Below are 25290 nucleotides of genomic sequence, written 5' to 3'. Positions count from 1 at the left end.
ACCATAGTAGATTATTTCCCTCTTCATTTATTAAACCATATTAAAAGACTAACTGGTATTTTAGCTTTAATCCAATGTATACTGATATCAAAAAAGAATTATTAAAGATACTTTTCAATAAGCAGTAAATATCTTACCAAAAAAAAAAAATTAAATCCAGAGGAAGCTTACATCACTCTGTAGTTCATAGACCCTCTTTGCCTGGGTGACATCATTCTGGTCTGGCAGACAAGTCCAGCGGTGTAGCATCTGTTTGTAGTCTATATCACTAACCAGTTCCTGACATTTCTTAGCCAGAAGGAAGCCTAACATATCCACGGGCATATTAAACTTCGTCTTCCACTTTTCAAAATCCTTCTTGTACTCCCTCTCACTCTGCATCTTAGCTACTTGCATAGACCACAACATCTTAGGATCATCCTGTAAGCTGCGGAATCCAATGTGATGTCCCTGCTGCTTGCGGTAACCTTCTTTGTACTTGTACTAAAAATATAAAGGTTGCATTATTGAAATTACAGTAAGAAACACACAGTGGTGAAATATATAAGCAAATATCAATGTTTCCATTACCAATGAAATGAGCAACTTGTTATGGAACCTCATGTAAAGGTCTAGTAACCCCTTGATTAATGTGCATCACTAGGTGTCAGTGAATGCTCTCCCCAGGAATGAACTGAGTCCCTGGAGAGGATGAGCGCATGGCTGTAAGAATGGTCTCCTGTGCCACCTGATTCATATAGTCATACTGTTCAGAACTCCCACAGGCTGACACAGCAAAATATTTTAATGAATAAAATAATCAGCAATGAAAATTGCAGATGCTTAAGCATTGGAAACATTTCCTAATGATTAATAAAGTCTCTTCCATAAATGCAGGAGTTGTATTCATACTAAGTGATGGTAACAGCAATACAGATGTCACCATGTCTTTTTCAGAATTGCAAAGAGGATTTCTCAGGATAGGCACTGGGATCAGCTACTTGGACCAAATTTGCTACTGCTCTGAAAATATAACATCCAAAAGAGCAGACAACTCCTAACTTTGTATGACTAGCCACTTCATGGATGGATCTTTGGAATTGTCAAGATGCTCTGCAACCCTTCTTAAATTGTTCACTGACAAGAACAGATCAGGAAAGAATTTTGTCAGCAATTTTGCTTTTTACTCCAAGCCACATCTTAGCAGAGAGGTGTATTTGGATCTAGTCTGACTCTGTAGGTTATAGAAACTAGATAAAGTGCATGTCATATTGAATTAGAAATGTTGCTTACATCACTTGCAATGTCCCTTGAAGCCTTGGCAGATTTCACTGAAATGGCTTCAGGTGTGAGGTCATAGCCTTTCTTTATCATTTCCTCCCAGCCAAGCTTGTACAGTTTCTAAAATTGAAAACAATATTAATTAAAAAGTCTTAGTAATATGTATGTCACCTTCTATTTAGATATGCCAATGATCCATATTACCAAATTCTGGTCACCTCACAGGCTTCAGTTATGAGAGAAGGGCTACTAGAATGGGAACTGAGAAAGGGGTAACTCATAAGCAAGGAACTCGAGTCTTCCAGGTCTTAGGCTAGTGATTAAATAGTTTTTCTTTACTGCAGCAGCTTCCTACTATAGCTTATCTTGGGGATTTGAAACATATCTGGGGAATTGGAAATATATACATCTGGTATAACTGAAAACTTTTCAATTTCACAATTTTTAATTAATAATGTAATGTAATGTAGCCATTTAATAGTTAATTCAGTTTGTGCACAGTTGCTTTTAAATACCAGCACCTGTAAGTCAAAGATTTGCTTCTGAACAATCATGCAAACCAAAAACTAAGCATTTTATACTGGCACAGTTGTCACTTTCTCATATTTGAAAGCTGACAGAAAAGTTGGACTCACTGCATGTATTTATTTTCCCATATGCTAAGCTAAAAATATACACAATGAACTTGTAATTTTATAGTAAGGAATTTTTAACATGACTGATTTCTGTGGTAAGCATAGAGTATGAACTATGCATATCTGGATTTAAAAAATAGGACTGTCCTGGTTTCAGCCAGGATAGAGCTGGTTTTCTTCACAGAAGCTAGTGTGAGACTGTGTTTTGGATCTGGGATGAGAAACTGTTGATAATGTGCTGATGTTTTGGGTTGTTGCTGAGCAGTCAAGGACAGTTCAGCTTCTTGTGCTGGCTTGCCAGCGAGCAGGCTGGGGGTGCACGGGGAGCTGGGAGGGGACACAGCCGGGACAGCTGACCCAGACTGGCCAAAGAGGTATTCCCTACCATACGATGTCATGCCCAGTACATAAACTGGAGTTGGCCGGGGGGGCGGAAATCGCTGCTCGGGGACGGGCTGTCGATCACTGGGTGGTGAGCAATCGCTGTATTGGGCCTCACTTGTTCTTGTACATTCCTGTGTTGGTATTATCATTGTTGTTTCCTTCTTTCTTTCTGTCCTATTAAACTGTGTTTATCTCAACCCATGAGGGTTTTTTTCCTAATTCTCTCCCCTGTCCCACTGCGGGAGGGGGAGTGAGTGAGCGGCTGCGTGGTGCTTAGTTGCCGGCTGGGGCTAAACCACGACAAGGACCTATGCTTTCCATATATTATATTGTCATTTAGGCTGTTACTTTGCTAGCCTGAACATGGTACTTATTGCTATTCTGAAAATATTAATCACATAAAAATTCTTGCCTCTGTTCTAAATCCCCCATTCCGTTTCTTCTAACTTACAAAAATTAATTACTTATTTTGAAATGGGAAGCACCTTTAAATTTGAAGAAAGCAGATATTAATTTAAAATCTAATAGGAAGTATTAAAAAACTCTACCTGACTGTAGTTCGCCTTGTTCTGTTTTGCCTGTAGAATATCTGGTGTATCTGGCATCACGTGAACTTGAATTTTATCCTTCTCCCAAGCTTGAGTATAAGCATGCTATTGAAAAAAGTAACAGCAGATGTGTTAATATTAATGACAAAGGATGGCTTTCACCTTGCCATTTGCACACTTCGGATATAGATGGGTAAAAAGACTTGGATTTATTTTACTATGTAATGAACTAATCCAGAATCAGCTGAATTAGGATGCACTGTTGCTTCTAATGAAGTTCAATTATCAAGATTTTCAGGGCCAGTAATTTCTATACAAGAATGAGAACAATAGAGGTTGGAGAGGTAGCAATGAGAAAAGATTTAACCAACGCTATTTATCGGTAACTGAGTGTTTCATTAAGAAAAAAAAAAAAGAAAAAAGAGGAACCTGTAAGTGACAGTTGTTTTTACCAGGGAAACACTGCTACATAAAGGTGGTGACAGAAACTTATAGACTGTTCATTGAAATGGATTATATGTGTATGTCTGCCTAATTTTCCACATAAATACTCACTTTGTTCATTATATTTGCATTCTGCTTTGCAAGGACCATGTCCATGGCATCATTCTGTTTTGTAAAGGGGAACATGCTGGGATGCTGGCGGTATTTCCGATCACTTGCAATTTCTGTGGCTTTCTTAGATTTCTCCACATCCAGAGAACCAGCAGGACTCCAACCAATACCCTTGAACCACTCATTGTAATCCTGCTTGTATTCATTCTGCCAAATGGAACACAAAAGGAAAGTTTACAATTTACAAACAGCTCATACTAAATATGTCTGTATTTTGGAAAAAAAGAATTAATGAAAAAAACAGGAAAAAAGTCACAGCTGTGCATGACAGAAAGAAAACAGAAACTTACGTCACTTTGTATCTGATTCATATTTCTGTACAGTTCTAAACTCATTGCATCTGGTAGAAGCATATAGTGGTGAATCAGTCGTTTGTAGTTCGTATTGGTTACACGACCTTGTGCCTCCTTAGCTGCCACGATGCTGAGTGTATCAGAAGGCGTTTGGTAATGTGTCTTGCTCATCTCATAAGCTTTCTTGTATTCACGATCAGACTGCATCTTAGCCACTTGCATATAATGGACAAGTTTGGGATCATCCTGAAGGCTGCGGAAGCCTACAAGTTTTCCTTTGTCTTGTTCATAACCTAATTTGTATTTATACTGTAAGGAGAACAGAGACAGAGACCTTAATTCTATTTCATTTGTTTAATAAGAAATATCTATCTTGTAAGGAAAAAACCACAAAAACTTATATTAAATAAGATTTTTACATTGTTAAGAAAACATTGCAAAGCATATAGAGGTGGTGACTTTGTTCACCTGCTCTTAGGGTGCACTTTAAAGCGAAACAGATGTCTAGCTACCCTTTTAAAAGCAGTACCTTTAAAACACTTTCTTAATCAATGAAATTCCCTTACAATAGTTTATTCTGCTCCTGCATAATGTTCAATGTAACCTGGGGTTCAATTGCTTTCTAATCTCATTATCAATGACACAGCGAAAATATGAAACATACTGACAGAAAGCAAAAGGCAACGGAACATGTAAGATCTGGTTTGCTGAAGGCAGTTCTTCGGAAAAAATGCACTTTTTATTCTTTTCACACTATAGTGTAGGGATACCCATACTAGCTCTAAGATGAGCTATCGCAAACATTAGAACCAGGGCACATTAACCCACCCAGTTCTCTGTTACTATTGCTATCCTACTTCCAATATTTGGCTTAGGTAACTATTTTTGTGGTAGTCTGCACCACACTTAGAATACTTGCTTTCATATCTAAAAACTAACCATAAAATCAAAGATCTAATCACCGCTTCCATTAGGTTAACTTGTTGAAATGATTAAAAAGTTCCCAAGACACTTCCCAAGATCTTTGCTTTTTTTTGTTTAATAAAACCAATAGTTCAAATTCTTAAGCCCTTCCCTAATCTCTAATCAATGCTTTACAATGAACTACACAGGCCAAATATCAATTCCTTTTTCCTTCACTGCTTACTGCTTGAAGAGAACTCAGAGCAGCAGCAGAGCAAATGGACTTTGCAGTGGCTGCAACACCCTCTATATTGTCAAAAAAAAAAAAAGAGGGGCTAAATAATATGTCCTTAGGCACTAACTTCGCCCCTCTCTCAGGCTGGAATTGCCCCTGCCACAGCAAATCCCTCATCACTGATGCATAAAGGATTTCAGAATGGTCCTGATTCCAGAAGCTTGTATTCTCTGCACCAAGAAATTTAATGTGACTTTCACCGAAGGAATAAAGATAACTGTACACAGCAGTAAAAATAATTTAAGTCTGTATTTGTTCTTTTAAAATATTTCTAAGAATGACCTCTGAACATTCTGTCTAAACTACAAATATACAACATATATTTATAAAGTATCCAAGCACCATCACACTGAGGAATGAACTGTCTTATTTTTTTTTCCTAAGAGTCCCTCATATATCTCTTTATCTTTCTAATAAAGAAATTGTTCTTTAACCCTGTTAGAAAATGTATTAGAATATATATTGAATATGTCAGAATTATTTACAAGCAAAAGAATAAAGAGACTTCATATAATTGGCATATAAAATTGAATTTTGTCATGAAAAATGACGAAGTTTGAAACGGATCATTTTTTCCTTCAAGAACTTACATCACTAGCAATATCCCTGGAAGCTCTGGCAGCTTTAATAGGGATAGCATCAGCTCTGAGATCATACCCTTTCTTCCTAACATCTTCAAAGGAAAGTCTGTACATTTTCTGTGAAAAGAAAGAAAAAAAAATCCTTTATAAAAGCAAAACACACCACATATACTTAAATAAAACTCTATTCATTTTATCTGATAACTTCAAACACAGACTATTCATATGTTTAACACTGCTTGAACAGTTGTTTAAGGCACTCAGGCACAGAGAGAGATGGATGCTCCTCCAAAATTAACTCCAATCCTACTATTCATACATCAATGCAGCTGGACTGCACTATAATCAGTAACATTATTCTATAACAAAAGAGCAAGAAATTGTATTTGTTTCCCACATACACAAATATTGGTGAAAAGTTACATCTATAAGGAAGTTAGCTTTTAAAAAAATGAGATTAATTTGTCTATTTCTGTACATATTAAAGATGCACACAATTACAAACAATACTTTATTTAGCATATGCAGATTTAACAACTGGCTACTGAAAAGCTGTCTATAATATCATCTGTTACTGAAAGAATAGGTTCAATATGCAAGAAAGAATTTTGAATCCAGTACAAAACTTTGTGCGTGGGGAAATAAAATAATAAATACAGTAACAAACATGGATACTACTCAAACTCTACTGTTTTGTTAGTAACTATTATGTTTTAATGACCTACATGAACACTTCATAACCAGACTATGAATACTATGGCTTTTTCTTGGCAACTTTTGGTTTTTAATTTTGGGGAAGGAAGTGGGGAAAAGGAAAATTAGTAGCTTTTTGAGAAATTACTACAAACTAGCAAAGTGAGAATTAGGGAGACTTTTGTATGCTGTCATCTCACCTATTCCTAATAAAAAAAATAAGAGCAACATTTTAGTCATAAAAGCAGTACTCACATCACTTAAGTTAAATGCATTAGCTTTTGCTAAAGCAATCTGTGGAATATCTGGTGTGATGTGAACTTTCTTTTTGTCTTCTTCCCATGCTTGTTTGTACTTGTGCTGGAAAGATAGAAAAAAAAAGAGATGTCAACATAACCAAAAAATTAAATAAAACAATTAAAAACAATATTTCCTATTTGAAATATACACTTTCTTTACAGTGATGCAACTACTAACATGGTAGGAACATTTGCCTTTTTATTTTAGCACTTAAAAGCAGCATGAATCAGGAATAGCTCTTATGAAGTTGTGTGAGGCTGAAATGAAAGTGGAAGAAATACCGTTCTTGCTAGAGGATTTTATTGCTTGTCTCTTGCCCAGCAGTGTATTCAAGCACATTCAACAGCAGAAAACAATAGGTTTCAAAACGTACCGGGTCTGGCTGGGATGGAGTTAACCCTTTTCACAGCACACAGGGGTGTTCAAGAGCTTGGAAGGGGACTTAACCACCCAGAGGAACCCAACTAACCAGAGATATACTCTATGCCATATAATGTCATGCTCAGCAAATAAAAAGGGAGAGGAGGGAGCTTGGGGAGGTTAGACATCTTTTGCCTGGGAACTGGCTGGGCACCAGTCTATCCATAGGAGGTGGTGAGTGATTGCTTTTGCATCACTTGTTTTGTTTTCTTTCTCTCTTCTTCGATTTTGATTCATTTTTTATCTTGACTCACAAGTTTTCTTGTTTTTACTCTGCCTTTCTTCTTCCCCCATCGCACTGGGGGTGGAGGACACAGTGAGCAAGTGGCTGTGTGGTGCTTAGCTGCCTACCGGGGTTAACCCACAACTAAAAGCCAAGCCAGAAGGTATACAAAAAAAACTGTTAGAGGTGGAAGACTATCAGTTTATCTTCTGGAAAGTAAGTATCACTTGAGAGAGGTAATAGAGCTTTACTTGAGGAAACAGAGCTAAGGAACATGCACATAAGATTCTGAAGGTCCCTGTAACTGTAACGCACACGAACTCTAGACATTTCTAAAGAACAGCAGCAATTTACATCAGTTTAGCAGGAGAATCAGAAAATAGATATCTCATTATAAAAGCGTGCATACCATGCAGCAATTTCCTATTAATGTAACAGGTATTGTTAAAAGTTTAAAACCTATTTCCACAAAGGATGACTTTGATCTTTTTTAGCCCCTAGATTTAAACTGTTAAAAGTCTAAAATCAGTTATGTTGGGTAAACTTTACTAATAAATTGTGACCCCCACGTCTGTCTTTATATGTATTTCTTAGAAATATTAGGGTCATGCTTTGCTTTCAGGTACAGCAAAGGTCTATTAAGATGAAATACAATGGCAGTTAAACACATTCATTAACTGCAAAAATGGACAATTTCCAAAGCTCTGCATACAATAAGATTGACTATTATATCATATACAGTTTGTTTCTTGCTTCTGCAAACTGAAATGAATTTTGATGAACACTTTCTTACCTCATCCATGATTTTAGCATTATTTAAAGCTAAGACCATGTTCATGGAATCCATAGGAACAGAATACTTCAACTTGTCTGGATGCTGGCGATACTTCTTTTCACTAACAATTTCCATTGCTTTTTTGTTCTTCTCAGCTTCCAGGGAGCCCAGTGGCATCCATCCAACACCCTTCATACTTTCATCATATTCTGCTCTGTATAGATTCTGGAGGCAGAAAGAAAAGAAAATAATCAGATGCATGAAAAAGTCTGTAAATCATGACACTTTTTTCCATGTTTAATGAATATAAGATTTTGAATGCACTTATTCTAAAAAGAGGCAAACAGTATCAAGATGCATTCAAGGTTTATTTAGAAACACATTTGTTACAGTGGTGTCTATTTTATTACTCTGCCTTTTATACAGTGTTCAGCTCCTCCTTATGATGTATATAGAATGCCCACATAAGATTACATGCTAAGGCTCTCTTGAAGAAGAGGATTATCTTGAACCACTATATTGAGAAAAAAAGGCTCTCTCCTCTAGATATTAAACATCCCAGAAAATCTGAGAATATAGCTACTTAGCTGATTTCCCCTTCTTCTGAAAAGTTGTCTTTTTGAAAGTGCAAGATAAAACTATTAATGAAAAGTGAAGCTTTTCCTGTCTTGTCCTGCACACAAGTATTGCTCCTGAAGAGCCTGATGGGACGTGTAAGCAGAAAATATCCAATTTATGTTATACATTAAATTACTTATTTCTGAGCCCAAATTCTTTAGCAATAGGTGTAATTTAATATTGCAGAGTCTTAAAAAAATACAATGGCTATCATTGCTGAAGGTCTCATTTAATTTACTACATTTAGTATAGAACTGAACTAATTTCACTAAGAAAATAGTACTATTCATCTTACAGTATGCTTTCATAAACTAAGCATCATTGTATTCGCAATGCAAAGGTAGAAGAATCTCTTACTTACATCACTTTGTATCTGCATCATGTTTTTGGCTAATTCAAGACTCATAGCATCAGGCAAAACATTGTAGGTATGGATCAAGCTTTTGTAGTTTGCATTTGTAGCCACTTCCTGGGCTTTCTTGGCTGCCACAACACTGACCATGTCAACTGGAGTATGGAAATTAGTCTTTGCCTTCTCATAATCTTTTTTGTATTCACGATCAGATTGCATCTTAGCCACCTGCATGAAGTGCACCAGCTTGGGGTCATCTTCCAGGCTGCGGAATCCAATATGCTTTCCTTTCTCTTTTTCATAGGCTAGTTTGTATTTATACTGACAGTAGGAAAGAGAAAGAACAGCAAAAACTTGAATCAAAAAAATGCACTATTAAGTTCAATTTTATCTCTGAAACATAGAAAATATTTGTTCTTTTTCATCACAAGATCTCAGGTTTAGTCATTTAAACATACTTAGTTCTACAAGATAGCCCATTGAACACAGGCACATGAAGCTCAGCAGCTTACTGAACAAAGGGCAAAAAAGTACAATTCAGTATGATGCCACCGAAGAGCACGTACTGCAAAGGTTTATCCCATCAAGTGTATAATTGAAACATAGACAACTCAAGATGCTTGAAAAAACATATTTGTGCATAACAGAGCACTTTGAAAATGTTCTGGCTGTCTTTGTAGCTACTCTGAGTACTACCACACAATCAAACTTACATCACTTGCAATGTCTCTGGAGGCTTTGGCTGCTTTTATTGGAATAGCGTCTGGCTGCATGTCATAACCTTTCTTCTTGTCTTCCTCCCATCCAGCTTTGTAAAGTTTCTAATTTAAAACGTAAAAGAGAACAGGCACTCTATCATGAAGGCAGAACTACTGAAGTACCCTACATCTGAATTTAAACATTTTCCAAAAAGACATAAAAATTACACCAATTTTTGATCTGCGCAACAGACACTGAATGCCCATTGTGAGCATGGTAACTCACATTACTCATTGTGATCTGATTCACTCTAGACTGCAGAATTTCTGGAGTATCCGGCATAACATGAATGCTGGTCTTCTCTTTGTTCCATTTATCCGTGTAGAGCCTCTGCAATTACAAAGTAATATTTAGCATTGAAAAGGCATTGCACTCATAAAATAAGAGCTTGCTTTTCTTTTGCTCATTTGCAATAAATATTTTACAGTACAGTAAAGTTCCATAAGCACTACAAATAATCTTCACAAATATAACTGTCAAGTGGCAATATCATACTCCTCCTCTTTCTTTAGTGCTTTATTTGAGAAATTTACAAAGTATGTTTTGATAATTAATAACTGAAAATTTTTAATCTGCATTCTTCCCTGATTAATGCAAAGCATAAATTATTTTTTTTAACACACCCTCTTTCCATGACAAATATAGAATAAAGATCAGTGGTGTCCAAGATAACTAGAGACAATTTTAAAGAACTCAAATTTTCAAGGAAACTTGGACAAAACTGACAGAATTTCAGGGTTTTTTTAGCTCACTGACTATGAATACTACTTCCTGCAGCAAAAGAGCAAAGGTTACCAAAGCACTATAAATCTGGAGAAGACATCTTTAATCACATACACAAAAGAGAACTCTTTAATCTTTCTAAACAGAAAATTAAACTCCCTTAATTATGAATACAATCTGAGGCTTCCATCATCTCTTAGTGTCTGATCTTAACCAAGCGAACCACTATACCCATTTGAAATTCTAATGACTTCTGTGGGAGTGCAGCTGTCCCACAATTCTGCAAGACGAAGACCCAATCTCTAGCTCAATCATGATCATCTGAACAAATTCTCACCTTATTCATGGTCTTGGCATTTTGCTTAGCTAGCACTTGTTCCATTGCATCCATTGTAATAGAGTATTTCAGCTTGTCTGGGTGCTGGCGATACTTCTTCTCACTGAGAATATCTGTAGCTTTTTTGGCCTTTTCTACATCCAGTGACTGAATTGGTATCCAGCCAACTCCTCTCAACCAGTTATTAAAGTCTGCTTTGTACACATTCTTTTAAAAAATAAACAAGGAAAACCACAGTGAGACAAGGAAAATTAGAATGCCTATAAACATAAAAAACAGGTAAGGCCTTAAAACTTCTCCTGGTCATTCATTCTTGAAGAAAAATTTAGACAAGCCTGTTAATATTGCTATTGTTTTCCAAATTCTTAGCACAACAACTATTGATGTGTTAAGGGTAAAGAAATTCTTTTCACTAAACCAGTGTGTAGAACTCACACTACAAACCAAATGCACAGACCTTCGAAAAAATTTTGAATGGTAAATATGAAAATCTGACAAAAAAATAATAATTTTTCAAAATTACACTCTTGTTTTTTAGTAGACAGTTCACAGTAGAATTCATTCGGAGCTATTGTTTCAACAACAACTGCTTAATGGCCTGGTTCTGCACAATCTTGAATAGACACCATTCCTATTTAATCATACTTTATAACATGGCTTTTAGAACAGATAAAGGTACAAAAATGCCGTGAAAATAAAACCTGTTCCTGTACTGCAGTGTGAGAAGTAACAGGGAGAATATCAGAGTCTTAGAAAAAGACCACATATTTTCATTTGTAAAAATTTGTTCTCAAGTATCATGCTTCCTGCCTTGCAAGCATCCTGAGTTAGACAGCCGAGCAAGCTCAGCCAACTCAGAAAGGCTAAGGAAAAATACAATGGGGAAGAAAAAAACTTGAGATAAAAATTTCTGCATTTGAAAAGAACAGTGTCTAAAGGTCAGATCCTCTAACTGTTGCCAATGGGAACATGCACATTATCCTCTCCAAACAATACTTCGAATCTAAAGAACACTTTCAATCAGATTATCAGCATTTTTTGGAATTTCAAATTTGTCAGAGGACTGTTAAATAAAGCAGATTAAACTAAATACTTTCTGGATAAACAAGCAGACCCTAAAGGAAACTATCAAGATTTTTTTTTAATCCTTATCATGCATGACATATGCATCTGTTGGAGGATAAAGGCAGGAAGGAAAATTGAACAAAATAAATAAATCTCAAATCCCTAGGTATAATACAAACATACATAATGTATATTTCTGGCAAACTTAAATAAAATGTAGTCAGAATTTAGACTCTCTACATAACTTACGATCTCTGACAATACGAATAATTATCACAGTTATAATACATTGTAATTACAAATCCAACTACAAAAATACATGAATTAGAAAAACATGTTCGGTTGCCAAATATGTAGAGATACAAAGAAATTTGTTACTTGCTAGGTAAGTTCCCTAGATCTTACGAGCTACACATAATTCTGATAACCTTTGGAAAATATAGGGTTCCAGACCAGACATTTGCACCTCAATCTACTGTTAATCCAATATAGTTAATTTGTTAACTTTGAAAGGTTAATAGCGTAACACAGTGATTATGAGAAGAAAAAAAAAGAGCTGATTAATCATTACATACATCACTCTGAAGCTGCATCACATTTCTTGATAGCTCCAGATTCACAGAATCAGGCAAGAGTGTATAATTGTGAATTGGCTGTTTATAGCCAGCATTTGTAACTGCTTCCTGGGCTTTCTTGGCAGCCGTCACACTGAACATATCCAAAGGAGTATGATATTTGGTCTTGGTGACTTCGTAATCCTTCTTGTATTCACGATCTGATTGCATTTTGGCCACATTCATGTAATGAACAAGTTTAGGATCATCCTGCAGGCTACGGTATCCAACCTGTTTGCCTTTATCTTTCTCATATGATTCCTTGTACTTGTACTAGAGACAAATGAAAAGAAAGCCTTACCCACTTTGGAAAGAGAAAACATACTTTTGATAATCTTAATACTTTGAAAATAAATATTTTAACAACTGTATTCATTCTATAAACTCATAAACTATTTTTCAGACACCACAGGATTATTTATGTCAAAAAAAGAGGAGGATTGCTGGATTACTCAGCTTGACCCCTGGTATAGATCTAAACCTAGATATGCAGTTACATGCCTTCCCTCGCCATTGCTTCTGCCATATTGTATTTTACTGCCATAGACTTCTAACTCCCAGGAACATTCAGCTTTTAATTAAAAGACTAGCATAATAACATATTACTGAAAAACCCAAGACTACCAAACAAATGGATATCCCAATATTCGGCTGTTGGGGGAAGGCATGTTTAAGTGCAGAATGGAAGGCATTTGCAGCCTTTTGCTAAGGTTGGTGAATTTACTTCTGTGTTCCAAATCTCCCTTCACAGCCTATGTCAGACAGCACACCAAGCTTTACTCTTGTCAGTTGGCTGCCTAAAAACAGCCACATTTCTGTACAGCTCATAAATGCTAGACAAGTAGAAGTACAGGTGTCCAGCAATTAAGAATACAGCATAGGTAAATTATAACAAAAGAACTTTCAAATAAGCTGGTGAATGCTTGAAGCACATACAGCAAACAGCAGCGGCGCACCAGCACTCACACACGATACGATGCGTTTCCAAAGAAACAGGTTGGTTTGGAGGTTCATGTAAACATCTGAATTCACTTGTTATTTCACAGTATTGTAAGAGCTTCAGTTCGCAGACTTAACTGTCTCTATACCATTATATGTGTATAGCATATGCCCTATAGCATAATGTGTTACAGAAAGCCGTAATGCAGTAGGTTTATGTATTCCACTTTATGTAAATTATACTTACATCACTTGCAATATTTCGAGAAGCTTTAGCAGCAATAATAGGAATCGCATCTGGTTTCAGATCATATCCTTTGGCAATGGTTTTCTTCCAGTCTGCTTTGTAGTTAGCCTTGTAGGGAAAAAAGGTACGAGTTCGCAATGTTACGATTAGTAATTTTAACACAGTTGTTTAAGCCCATATTTATATTATAGAAATCAAAATATTCAGTTTAGTCTGTGAAACTGCAAGGAAAAATGTTAACCTGAACACAAACTACAGTTATACTATGATAAATAAATCTATTACAAAGATAGGAGAGTCCTTCAAGACAATTGGTGTAATTCATGTAGCTAAATCATTAACTCCATAAGCATTTTTTGCAATTTTTACGTGGAACAACTCTATCAGTGGCATTTTTGCCCTTGCTTAAGCAAACCCCTTTTTCATTTGACTGAACCCCCAGGAATTTTTTTCCTGTTAGCTTCAAAAATCAGGCCTTGTGGTCTTAAGCGACTGAAGAGCCTGACTGATTTGTTGTTACCAGTTGTCATCTGTACAGACTAATAGTATTAAAGGCTATCAAAGGAGATGTCAGCTTTTACCTAGTTCCTGGAGGCCTGATAATGCCATCAAAAAATTTAATGTCACGAAGACAATAAAATTGATACTGTCAGTGGAGATCTTTATGGTGTTGTATGGATGCAAGAAGTGATGGAAAGCAGACAGATGAGTAGCTGAATGGTAGAAAAAGGCACCGCTATCTTTCCACTGGATGAGCTGATTTCCTCTGAAAGCCCAGCCAGCAGCAAGCAACATACAGAGAACTTGTACTGCTTGCCTACACAATGTGTTTTATATAAAGTAGATGACATAAGTGTCCAAACCTATAGGAATCCGAATAATAAAAATTTGGCAATAAGGCACTGACATGTGTTTATGTTCACGAATGCTCAGACAGTTTAAAAATCTGCTTAACAAGCACAAAACTCATTGACTTCTAGAAGTAAAAGTTTAGCTTAATTCAGAGCTTGTGCATTTCTATATTCAATATCACAGCACCAATAAATAAAAAGGGTTTTTTTCTATGAAATAAATGACAAATAACTATGTTATGGAACAACTATTGGTTATATGCTCACATCACTCAAATTGAAGGCGTTGACCCTGGCTTGAATAAACTGAGGAACATCAGGATCCAGGGTGTATTTGTGTTTTACTTTTTCACCCTCTTGCTTATATGTTATCTGCAAGGAAAAATAAACAAATACTCATTGACAAGTACAAGGTAAGTAATATTAGTATTAACAAATACAGATGATACAAGAATGCTTCATTCTTAGCAACAAATTGGAATTTTACTATTTTTACAGTTTCTAAAATTTAAAGATTTTTTTAGATGGGATATCAGACAGTAACATATAAATCATAAGTATGGTAAAAATAAAATCACTATATTGCATTAATAATGAAAAATTTCTTACATCACTTAGTTGCTTGGTGTTGTGCTGAGCTAAAACCATTGGTATTGAATCTGGTATACTTGTAAATTTGATGGTGTCTGGGTGCTGACGGTATTTCTTTTCATTTAATGCATCTCCAGCCTTTTTAGCTTTTTCAACATCCAATGAACCAAGAGGACTCCATCCAATACCCTTGAACCAGCTGTTATACTCTTGTTTGTATGCATTCTGAAAGAGAGAAAGCCAACATGGACCAAGATTTTTCCACAGAACTGTAATAATTCTGTTTAAAACAATAATCACATAGTCTAGCTAGTGCGTTCTACCTTAGCAGGAAATATTTATAAATTCTTAAAAGGAACAACAGATTTTTTTAATGCTTCTCTGTGATTTCACAAGGAATAAAATGACTTATTGTATTTTTGATTCACGATTCATTTCTTATAAACTGTAACATCCCTGCAGTATTTACCAACCTTCCTTTTCTTTTACCCATGCGAAAAATTTCACCAACCTTCAATTCTTAATAAATTCTAAACTACCATATGGTGACCATTTAACATGGTTTAATTTGTTCTGTGTTTCAGCAGTCTATGAGACTTGGCCTTATACAAAGGTCCACAAAGCAGGCCTCAGTTTTTTGTTTTCTTCCTATAGTTCCTCCTACAGTAAAATATGCAGAATTCACAGACTTCAAGTGAAAAATTTATCCTGGCTACAAAATATGCAGAAGGTTGTCCCATATAAACATTCAGACAGGATTAGTGCACAGTCTGAATGCAAGGGTATTGTGGATGCTCTTTTTTAAGACCCTTCCATGTTCTAACTCTAAAATGAGTGGTGCTCTGTAGGGATCTTCACAGAGTCAAATTCAACAGCATACAAAGAGGTGCAGAGTGGAACCATGTATGCTCAGTCAACCATTTGAAACTCTGTATCTGCAAGAAGGACTGAGTAGGTCCTAGCAGAGATCTCCTATGCTAGAGACATCCAGAATGCATTTCTAATAATATCAATAGTTACACTTTGTCCACTCCTTCATCCTAAATAGTTAATAATAGTCCAACTACACTATCATATCTATCTATGTGAAGACAAAGCAAGACAACTTAGAAGAAGTCTTAAAGAATAAAAAAAAATTGTTAGTTGCAAAATGAAGTTTTATGAGAAAATGTGAAGAAGTCCATTTGAATACAATATTCTAAAAGTCTGCTCTCCACTGATATGCCAACATCAAAATCCTGTTGAGTGGAACTCACCTGGAATTTGGTATTTCTAAATGCCACCATCAGCTGATAAAACTCCTCACAGTTTTCCCCAAGACATAAGAAAAACAGACCATTCCCATACAGTAATGGCAATTTTCATTGAATATAAACTTGTATTTTAGTTTTCACAGTGTGCCAGAAAATGTCAATAAAATTGCAATCATCAAAATACTTACATCACTCTGAATTTGCATCATGTTCTTTGCAAGCTCAACATCCATGGCATCTGGTAGATAAGTGTAGTGATGAATCAGGTTTTTGTAGTGAGCATTAGAAGCTACATCCTGAGACTGTTTAGCAGCCTGGATACTGTACATGTCAGGAGGTGTATGATAGTTAGTCTTGGTCTTCTCATAGTCTTTCTTGTATTCACGCTCAGACTGAATCTTTGCTACATTCATGTAGTGGACAAGCTTAGGGTCATCTTGCAGGTTTCTGAAACCAACCTGTTTTCCTTTAGCCTTTTCATATGCTTCTTTGTATTTATACTAGAAACAGAGGAAAGAGATCAAATGTGGCATGGCTATTGATGTCCACGCTAATGCAAAAGAAAAGAAAAGCTCTCACATCTTTCATTGCAAAAAGAAGCTACAAGCACTTCAGAAAAATAAACTCTCCTAAATGGCACGCCCAGTGACTGTACCTACATTAGCTTTTCCTGCTCCACCTGTACACAACAGGTTATGCATAGCACAGTAAGATTTATTGTAAGGAAGGGAAAACATTTCCTAAGTATTCCTGTGTTGAAAGGTGTATGAAAAATATCAGAACAATTGAGACAATCCTTCTCAGTCATTTGAAAGCAATAGCAAAGAAATGGAATATGACTGGACAGCTTTCTCTAGTTACATGAAATCACTAAAACATATCCCACTTTATACAATTTGCACTATAACGCCTTCCAATTCATGTATAAGCTGTACTCCACTGGATAACCAAAAGCACCCTTAGCACATATTGTCCCATAGTCTGCAAATAGGTGCTAATGTAGTGTATTGTCTGGAGATTTGTCACAGAATGATTGCAAGAACTACTGATTTCATTTCTTATGTGCAAAGTGGGCTAAGAAACATACCACGGTAGGATTTGCCTATCTAGAGGAAACATGTTCTGCATAAAGTAAGTTCTACACAAGCATTTGGGAAAGACTAAGAATCTTTTTCTCATACTACTGACTCTAGTGAGACTTGTGCAACATACAAGGTTTACCATATGGCCTGTAACAGATGACTTCTTTGCTAAATGCCTAAAAAAGCATACCTGGGATAGATACTTACATCACTAGCAATGTTTCTTGAAGCCTTGGCTAGAGTAATTGGAATAGCATCAAGTGACACATTGTTACCTTTAGCTATTAAATCATGGTAGCCTTGTTTATAATATGCCTAAAAAAGAAAATCCATATTATTCTAGAGAACTTAGTAACCACATGAACTATATGCAAGTCAAAGCTACTCCTAAGCTACTCCAAGCAATTCTTAGAAGCAGATGCAGCAGGCATCATATACAACTATCAGTCTTCATTTATGAGAACAGATTTCTCTATTAAATAAATTAAATTAATTAAATTATTACATGCTTAAATGGTATCTGGTTGAAAATTCAAATGGCACTAAGAATTAAAAATTACAGTGATACAAGCTGATTATACAGAACTGCATATTAGTGTCAGGAATCTGCAATATGAGTGTATCTGTAACTCATTACTCAAAAATTCATTAACAATGTGTAAAGCATTGTAAAGAAGTCACTTACATCACTGATGTTAGCTGCATTGTATCTAGCTTGGATAAACTGTGGGACATCAGGAGTAAGAGTATATTTATGTTTAACTTCCTCTCCAGAAGATCTGTACAGTTTCTGTAAAATATTTAATAGAGAAATAAATCCTTCTTTCCTTGTATCAGTAGCCACAACTCACTGTGAACAAACTGAGGGTTTATGTTTGATTTTGCAGATAAAGCACCTATCTCATAAAGATTGAGCATGCACTTTTCATACAATTGTTGATCTTATAGATAGAAGGAACACGCCCTAAAAGCTCTATGCAGTCTTTATTCAGTAAAATCAAGCCCTTTAATGGCCACAAAACCCCATTTCTGAAAGGGTGGGATAATAAGGGATGGTAGGAGAGTGTAACATAAAACAAAGCTTGTAGTTTATAATCATGGACATACTGTGATTCATCAAACATTTTGTAATTCATTCATTATTGTAGGTGGTAAAGCATCAGCAAACAACTTGAAAATTTCACATTCCTTAAATCAAATGTACTTCAAATGTACTCAAAATATAAATGGACAGATTCAACAGATGTGTGAACTGAAGGAGCCACATGATTTCCATACATCTTTGCAGAGTTATACCAGGAAATTACTCAGGCAAAATCAGAGCACAAAACAATGACAACACAGAGAAATGCTTTCAGGCTAGTAGTGCTTTAAAAATTTTAAAGACGATGCTCAGCTCTTCAGTAGATACATCTCTACTGTACTATAACACCCATTTCTTTCTCTACTTACATCATTGAGTTGAACTGAATTCTGTTTGGCTTGGACCATTACCGGAGAGTCGACCACACTTGTAAATTTAATGGTGTCTGGATGTTGACGATATTTCTTTTCATTCAAGGCATCTCCAGCTTTTTTAGCTTTTTCTACTTCTAGTGATCCAATGGGGATCCAACCAATGCCTTTCATCCAGTTATTATAATCTGCTTTGTAGGTATTCTAATAAGAGAGCAAACCCAACATTTTAAAAGTTAGGAATTAGAAAACACAATTCAGGGACCTCTCCCGAGTCTTCACAGTTTTTGCTTGAGGTATCTCAAAAAAATTAGGTTTTACTTACATCACTCTGAATCTCCATCATATTTTTGGTCAGCTCCACATTCATTGCATCTGGTAAATAAGTATAGTCATGCAGGAGGTTCTTGTAATTAGCATTGCTGGCAATCTCTTGGGCCTTCTTGGCTCCAACAACATTGACCATATCCAGTGGAATGTTGTACTTGGTTTTTGTTTTCTCATAATCTTTCTTGTACTCTCGCTCAGACTGCATCTTGGCTACCTTCATATTATGAACAAGTTTGGGATCATCTTGGAGGCTCTTGAAGCCAATGAGTTTACCCTTGGCAAGTTCATAGGCTTTTTTATAGTTAACCTGTTAGAACATAATAGAACATGGAGAATATAATCTTAAGCATAGTGACTTAGCAATAAGTGTATTAAAAGCAAAGGCTACCCTTTGTTTTCTACAAAGAGTATCCCTCACATTTAAGTCAGTGACCATACATCTTAATGAAACCAAATACGTATCTCTTTACAATTCACTGCTACACAAATCAGTTAGTTAGCTTTCAAAGTAGCATTATCTCACTTGTACTGATCGTATGAGGGAGAGGAGCCTTAAAATATTAAGGGACTTCTGTGAGGCCATCACCAAGAATCTGCCCAAAACCCAGTGATGCCCTAGAGTCTTCCATCTCATTTATGATCAGGCCTATAATTAAGGACTGAGAGAATTCAGGGGTCCATTGCTCATGGAGCTGTCACTACTGACCTCATGATTTTCCTTAAGCATATTGCAGTTCAAGATAGCCTATTTATTCACAGAGAATTACATAATAAAACAACTTTTTCTAAATGTAATTATACAAATACATTAGTGAAGCAATGAAACAGCAATAAAAATATAACTGTGTTAAATATGTCCAATGACATGCTCAAAAAAGGCAATAAAGAAGTTATCCTTCAGATAGCCTTAATAAATATAATTGCAAACATTGTTTAAGTAAACTCTTTTGAATTAAACAGTCCATTTAGGAAAGATGTACTTACATCACTGGCAGCCTGCCTAGCAGCCTTGGCAGCTTGGATAGGAATAGCATCACTTTTTAGATCATACCCCCTTGATTTTAATTCTTCCAGTCCCGTTTTGTAATAGTTCTAGAAGAAAAGGCAAATTTTGAATCAACAGTTTCCAGCTAACAGAAACTTCATATTGTAAGTTGGATCAAGAGCTCTGGATTCAAAATATACTTACATCACTAATATTGTAGGCATTAACTTTAGCCTGTATGAACTGGGGCACATCTGGAGGGAGGTGGTACTTGTGAATAATTTCTTCACCTTTGGATTTATACATTATCTGCAAAGAAAAATAAAGAAAGAAATTTAGCAGCCCAATGTTTATGGATCCTAAATGCTTAGTAATGTTGAGTGACACAACTTAAAGATCTCGTGTTACCTCACTCACAGACAGAGATGAAATCCTAGTCCTTGCCAAGTGAATGGTATAAACCTCATTGACTCAATTGGTGTGAAGAATACATTAAGAATGATGGACATAAACATCATTAAAAACATACACACCAAAAAATGATGTGAAAAAACAATTGAGAAACTAAAAAAAAATCTGATTTCCAGGTGATCTCCCGCTGGAACAGAACTGTGAATACATACTCAACTACACATTCATTTCAGGGGTTCTCTTAAACCTGGATGATAAAGTGAAGGTGGCAACAGTGCAGAAATTGATAAAGTCAGAGTATAGCAACATGTTTTCTAAGTTTACTCACATCACTCAGCTGTTTGCTATTGATCTCTGCTTGCTTCTGTACTGGAGAGTCAGTCACTTGAGTAAATTTGGTTTGATCAGGATGCTTTTTGTAGGTGTGCTGAAGGAAGATAACAAATATATTTGCAGATAATGCTCATAAGCAAAACTACTTTATAAGACATAATGATGTAGCATTACTTGGGATAGTTAGCAGTTACAGCATGCATGCAGATAAGCACTGTCAGGCACAATGGTTCTCATGTTACTTTTTAACATAACCAGAGAGCAAATAAATTTTTTTATATGTTAATGTAAAATATTTTGAATAGGTATATAAATATTAAAACACATAGAATACATTATAATATATTATACACATTATAGTAAATACATTTAGTATATTATATATACATATGTATTTAAAGTATTTCCCAAGTATTGATAAAGTAAATAAAATTAGTATTAACAAAGTAACTTTTAAAGGATTAATGTAAAAATACATTGACTTAAGCAGGTAAATGCTTGAGGTTCATTCTTCATTTTGGTACTATTCCTCTAATTTTATGTTTTTACATGTTAAAAAAAAAGTGCTGTATCTGTCTTGATCACTAGATGTCACAAAAGGCTCTAAAGTACAGATGAATATGGTTTTTAAAAGTCATGTATGCTAATAAGGCCAAATTCAAAATCATCAAAGTTAACAGGAATCACTCTGTAAATTCCTACATGCCTCAGAAGCAGATACTCTGCATGTAGTTGGCTACTTAACAACAACTACTGTCCTGTACTTACATCTTTACACTGCTCTAACTTCTTAATAGCTTCATACTCTTGAGTTATGGTCTGAGGGAAGTAGCATTTTGTCTTTTCCTCCTCATAATCTGCTTTGTAATTTTTCTAGGAATAAAATCAACATTTGGTAAGAAACCATAATTAAGCTTTCTCCGAAATGGAAGTATGATAGTGAAAACAGAATGATTGCCAAACTTACATCACTCTTCATAGCTTCAACTTTCATGCAGTGTGTATGATGTGGGTCCTCAAAACTGCCCAAATAGTGTCCTAAAATATTCTTTTGATATGCATCTTTATATTTTACCTGGAAAAATAATCACAAGTTAATAAAAGTAATCAAGAGTGTCATTACTGAACAATGTAACAAAAATCAAGTACATACGTCACTAAAATTCTTCAGAACAGTATCAGTCTGGAACTTTGGTGTGTCACAGTAATTCATGCTGGTTCCTTTTGATTGTTCATAAGCTTCTCTGTATAATTTCTGCAAAAGAAAATAACTCAGATAATGCAGTAGAGTTCACTGCAACTCACTCGCAACACATCAAAAGTGAGAAAAGCAAAATGTGAAATGATTGCAAAGAAAAGCTTTCCCAGAAGATTGAAAAACAGATGGCACTTTTTTCCCAATGATTTTTTAAAAGAATTTTTTTTTTTTAGTTACTCTTAGGTTTGTAAGGGAAGACAGAAAGGTCTGACTAATGTTTTTTTAATTTCTGACACTGAGAAATATGCAATCTCTTTCTGTAGAGATGAAAACAGCAAGAAGAGAGAAGATGAGAAAGCCATTACAGTGAATAACCAGAATACAATATATATGAATGCACAAAAGTACCACATATTCTGTCATTACCAACATTTAAGGAACTGTTGAAGTTCCTTAAAACAGTAAGGAAAGAACTGTCATCTTGTGATCCATTCTCCACAGGGACCTAAATGAACTATACAGTAATTAGCTATCCTTGTAACATGCCACAGCTATAGTTACACTCTGCTGTGAAGAAATGACTCTTTATCTATACCGTTCTGGCTGGTGGTATCTCATGACAAATATAGGTCTATAAAACTAAAAATACTAAGAGATCCCAAGGAGAAGCCTTGTGAAGAAATGATGAGTTTGGTTTATTGTACATGACTGAAAATCATCCAGCTGTACTTCGATAATACTTACATCACTCAGCACATTTCCTGCAGTTTTTAATTGCCTCAGCAATGGGTTCTCTGTAGCAGGAAGCACATTATAATCTGCAATAGCTTTGTTCTTTTCATAGTCTGCTCTGTATTTTACCTTCAAAAAATAAAAATAAAAAGGTTGGAGTTTGAAAAACCAGTATTAAAAGCCAAACACTCACTAACCTATGTCATCTTGACCTTTTCAGGAAAATTCCCTGTTTTTTAACTTATGATTAATGATGGCAAAGGACTGTGAAAGGCACTTAGATCACAGGAGCGCATGGATGGGAAAGCAGGGTCACACGATAAGTGAGAGCTACTTAGTAGAAGTCCCCACCTCTAAGCCCCTCTCCAAACATCGTAACTTTTCAAGTATCAGTTGACATGTCAGAATAGTCACATTCTGACAATTAATGACAGGAGATTGTCTTCGCTGATGCATATACTGTTGCAGAAAATGCAGAAGCTAAACAAATTCTGTATTTTGAACAAAAGATGGGCCAGCACAACATCTCTGAGATACACTGAGCAAGGATGAATAAATACGAAAATACTAAGCCAAATTCAGCTAGCTTAAGTTGGTCTTGGTTAACAGTATTGATTTGTTCCAACTAAAAATCAGGCACGTAACATAATCAGAGCAAACAATGAAGCAAATTCCACTTCACTGAAAGAAAATTCTACTTCACGGGTATTACTTGTGTAAGACCATAAGCATGGCTAGGAGTTGTTATAAGCACCTAGCGGAATGCACCCAAGAATATATCTTTTGCATATAAAAGTATTTTTGGCACTTGACAAAGCAGTTTCAGCACAAACTGGCCTGCCCTCAGAACTATACTCAAGCTAAACAAATGGGAGCACAGATAACATACCTTACTGACATTATCTGAAACTCGCTTATTAGCTTCATATTCTGGAGTTTCAGTCTGCATAAAGTAGATTTGGTCTTTCATGTTTTCAAAGTCTTCCTGGTATTTTCTCTGTTAGGAACAGAGACAAAAAGATAACAACGTATCAAATGCACTTACATTATAAATCAGACATGCACAAAGTAGCTTACTTAGGAAAAGAGAAATACCACAAATGGAGCAGGCAAAAATATTATCCACACTAATGTAAACAGAGGATAAAGCTCTTCAAGATTTTCTGAAGAATTCACTCACCATACTTATATTTTCTGCATTCATTTTTGCAATTGCAACATCATAGCATGGAGTTTGACTCCACTTGCCTTTGATCTTGTTTTTATAGTCCTCGTGGTAAATAACCTATAATGAAATAAAAAAATAAAATTTAATCCCCAAGATACAGCTCAATTTTCACATGACAGATCTGTTTTTAAAGGTCGTCTTTTTAAAATTGCTTCACATTTTACATCTGCCTTATAACCACTTTATCAGATATTGTCAAAAACACCTTAAATATGATTTGGCTTAACCACTTCAGTGTTAAGTTACTTCTCTTAGTACCATCCCTGACTAAAAAAACGGATAAATAGGTGAAATAGGTAACCTCTTCTAGAAGACAGAAAAGTCTCTATGAGACATCACTAACATATTCCTTTAGTTCTGTTTTCTCACTGGTCACATAATATTGGGACATAGTATTGCCCATTGGTAAGGCCAAAATTTATTGTTATTGCCGCTTTTAATATATGGATTGCCCGGTATATGTGATTTAGACTATATTCAAGCACATGGAAATGAAGTATCAACTGTTTAAACAAGACAGTTTAATAAATAACAAAATAGTCTGTCTAATAAAAAAACATTGTCACAGGTTTTGATGCAGTGTTTCAAATGCATTTTCAGCCACGGTTGCATTGTTTATCACAAAAAATACAACTTCTCAAATGACTTTTTAATTGTTACCACATTGATATAAAAAATATATGCCCAAAACAACCTTAAAAAAATTTACATTTTATTGTTTTGGAGATACATATATATCTTACTATTTTATTCATTTCAAAGAATTGTGACACTGATCTTGCTTTTCATATGTCTAAAAGTTTTCTTGATGGCAATTTAGCTTTTAAGCTATGGAAGAATAAGATCCAAGAAATTTTCTCCAAATTAAATATTACCTTCTTTCACCTTCCAAATGGGTTCACTACAGTATTTTTTAGTGGCTTTGCAACCATAAGTGAGTACCGTGACTCCCTAATCTTAAACAACAGATAATTTTCAATACACAGCAATAAAATCATGTGTGTCCTCATTATAACAACTAAATTCTGAACTGAGTTAAAATCCTACTTCTGTCAGACAAGATTATGCGATTTAGTTCCAGTTTCTCCAGCAAAAGTTGGTCGTCTTGTATTTCATTTCGCCTCCTGCATTCCTCAGCTATGTTTTGTTCTAAGTATACCTAAAATGCATTGACAAGGACTGGTGCTAGAGTATTTGTTAATTATGCCACACAGTTCTGGAATTTAATGTTGAATGTTACTTGTTAATTAGATGTGCAAATC

At 35.4% G+C, this 25290-nt stretch overlaps 1 protein-coding gene across 1 annotated transcript in view; it reads right to left on the bottom strand.

The window, feature by feature from the left end:
- Window positions 1-25290, bottom strand: part of NEB (nebulin) — a gene marked incomplete at both ends in the record, with an annotated part of 130749 nt that overhangs the window by 93554 nt on the left and 11905 nt on the right. The window contains 30 exons of the mRNA XM_082001335.1: window positions 172-483; window positions 1273-1380; window positions 2828-2932; window positions 3383-3589; window positions 3733-4044; window positions 5524-5631; window positions 6463-6567; window positions 7944-8150; window positions 8905-9216; window positions 9609-9716; window positions 9880-9984; window positions 10715-10921; window positions 12355-12666; window positions 13580-13687; window positions 14698-14802; window positions 15040-15246; window positions 16463-16774; window positions 17564-17671; window positions 18042-18146; window positions 18809-19015; window positions 19137-19448; window positions 20126-20233; window positions 20331-20435; window positions 20866-20964; window positions 21639-21743; window positions 21838-21945; window positions 22024-22125; window positions 22813-22929; window positions 23690-23797; window positions 23981-24085. Coding sequence (XP_081857461.1) covers window positions 172-483; window positions 1273-1380; window positions 2828-2932; window positions 3383-3589; window positions 3733-4044; window positions 5524-5631; window positions 6463-6567; window positions 7944-8150; window positions 8905-9216; window positions 9609-9716; window positions 9880-9984; window positions 10715-10921; window positions 12355-12666; window positions 13580-13687; window positions 14698-14802; window positions 15040-15246; window positions 16463-16774; window positions 17564-17671; window positions 18042-18146; window positions 18809-19015; window positions 19137-19448; window positions 20126-20233; window positions 20331-20435; window positions 20866-20964; window positions 21639-21743; window positions 21838-21945; window positions 22024-22125; window positions 22813-22929; window positions 23690-23797; window positions 23981-24085 — 4929 coding nt within the window. The remainder of the gene's footprint in view (window positions 1-171; window positions 484-1272; window positions 1381-2827; window positions 2933-3382; window positions 3590-3732; window positions 4045-5523; window positions 5632-6462; window positions 6568-7943; window positions 8151-8904; window positions 9217-9608; window positions 9717-9879; window positions 9985-10714; window positions 10922-12354; window positions 12667-13579; window positions 13688-14697; window positions 14803-15039; window positions 15247-16462; window positions 16775-17563; window positions 17672-18041; window positions 18147-18808; window positions 19016-19136; window positions 19449-20125; window positions 20234-20330; window positions 20436-20865; window positions 20965-21638; window positions 21744-21837; window positions 21946-22023; window positions 22126-22812; window positions 22930-23689; window positions 23798-23980; window positions 24086-25290) is intronic.

Source organism: Phaethon aethereus, assembly GCF_964289735.1.
Source record: "Phaethon aethereus genome assembly, chromosome: 6".
Taxonomy (NCBI): Eukaryota; Metazoa; Chordata; class Aves; order Phaethontiformes; family Phaethontidae; genus Phaethon; species Phaethon aethereus.
The sequence above is the reverse complement of the archived record's forward strand: the minus strand, read 5'-3'. Positions and strand labels throughout refer to the sequence as shown.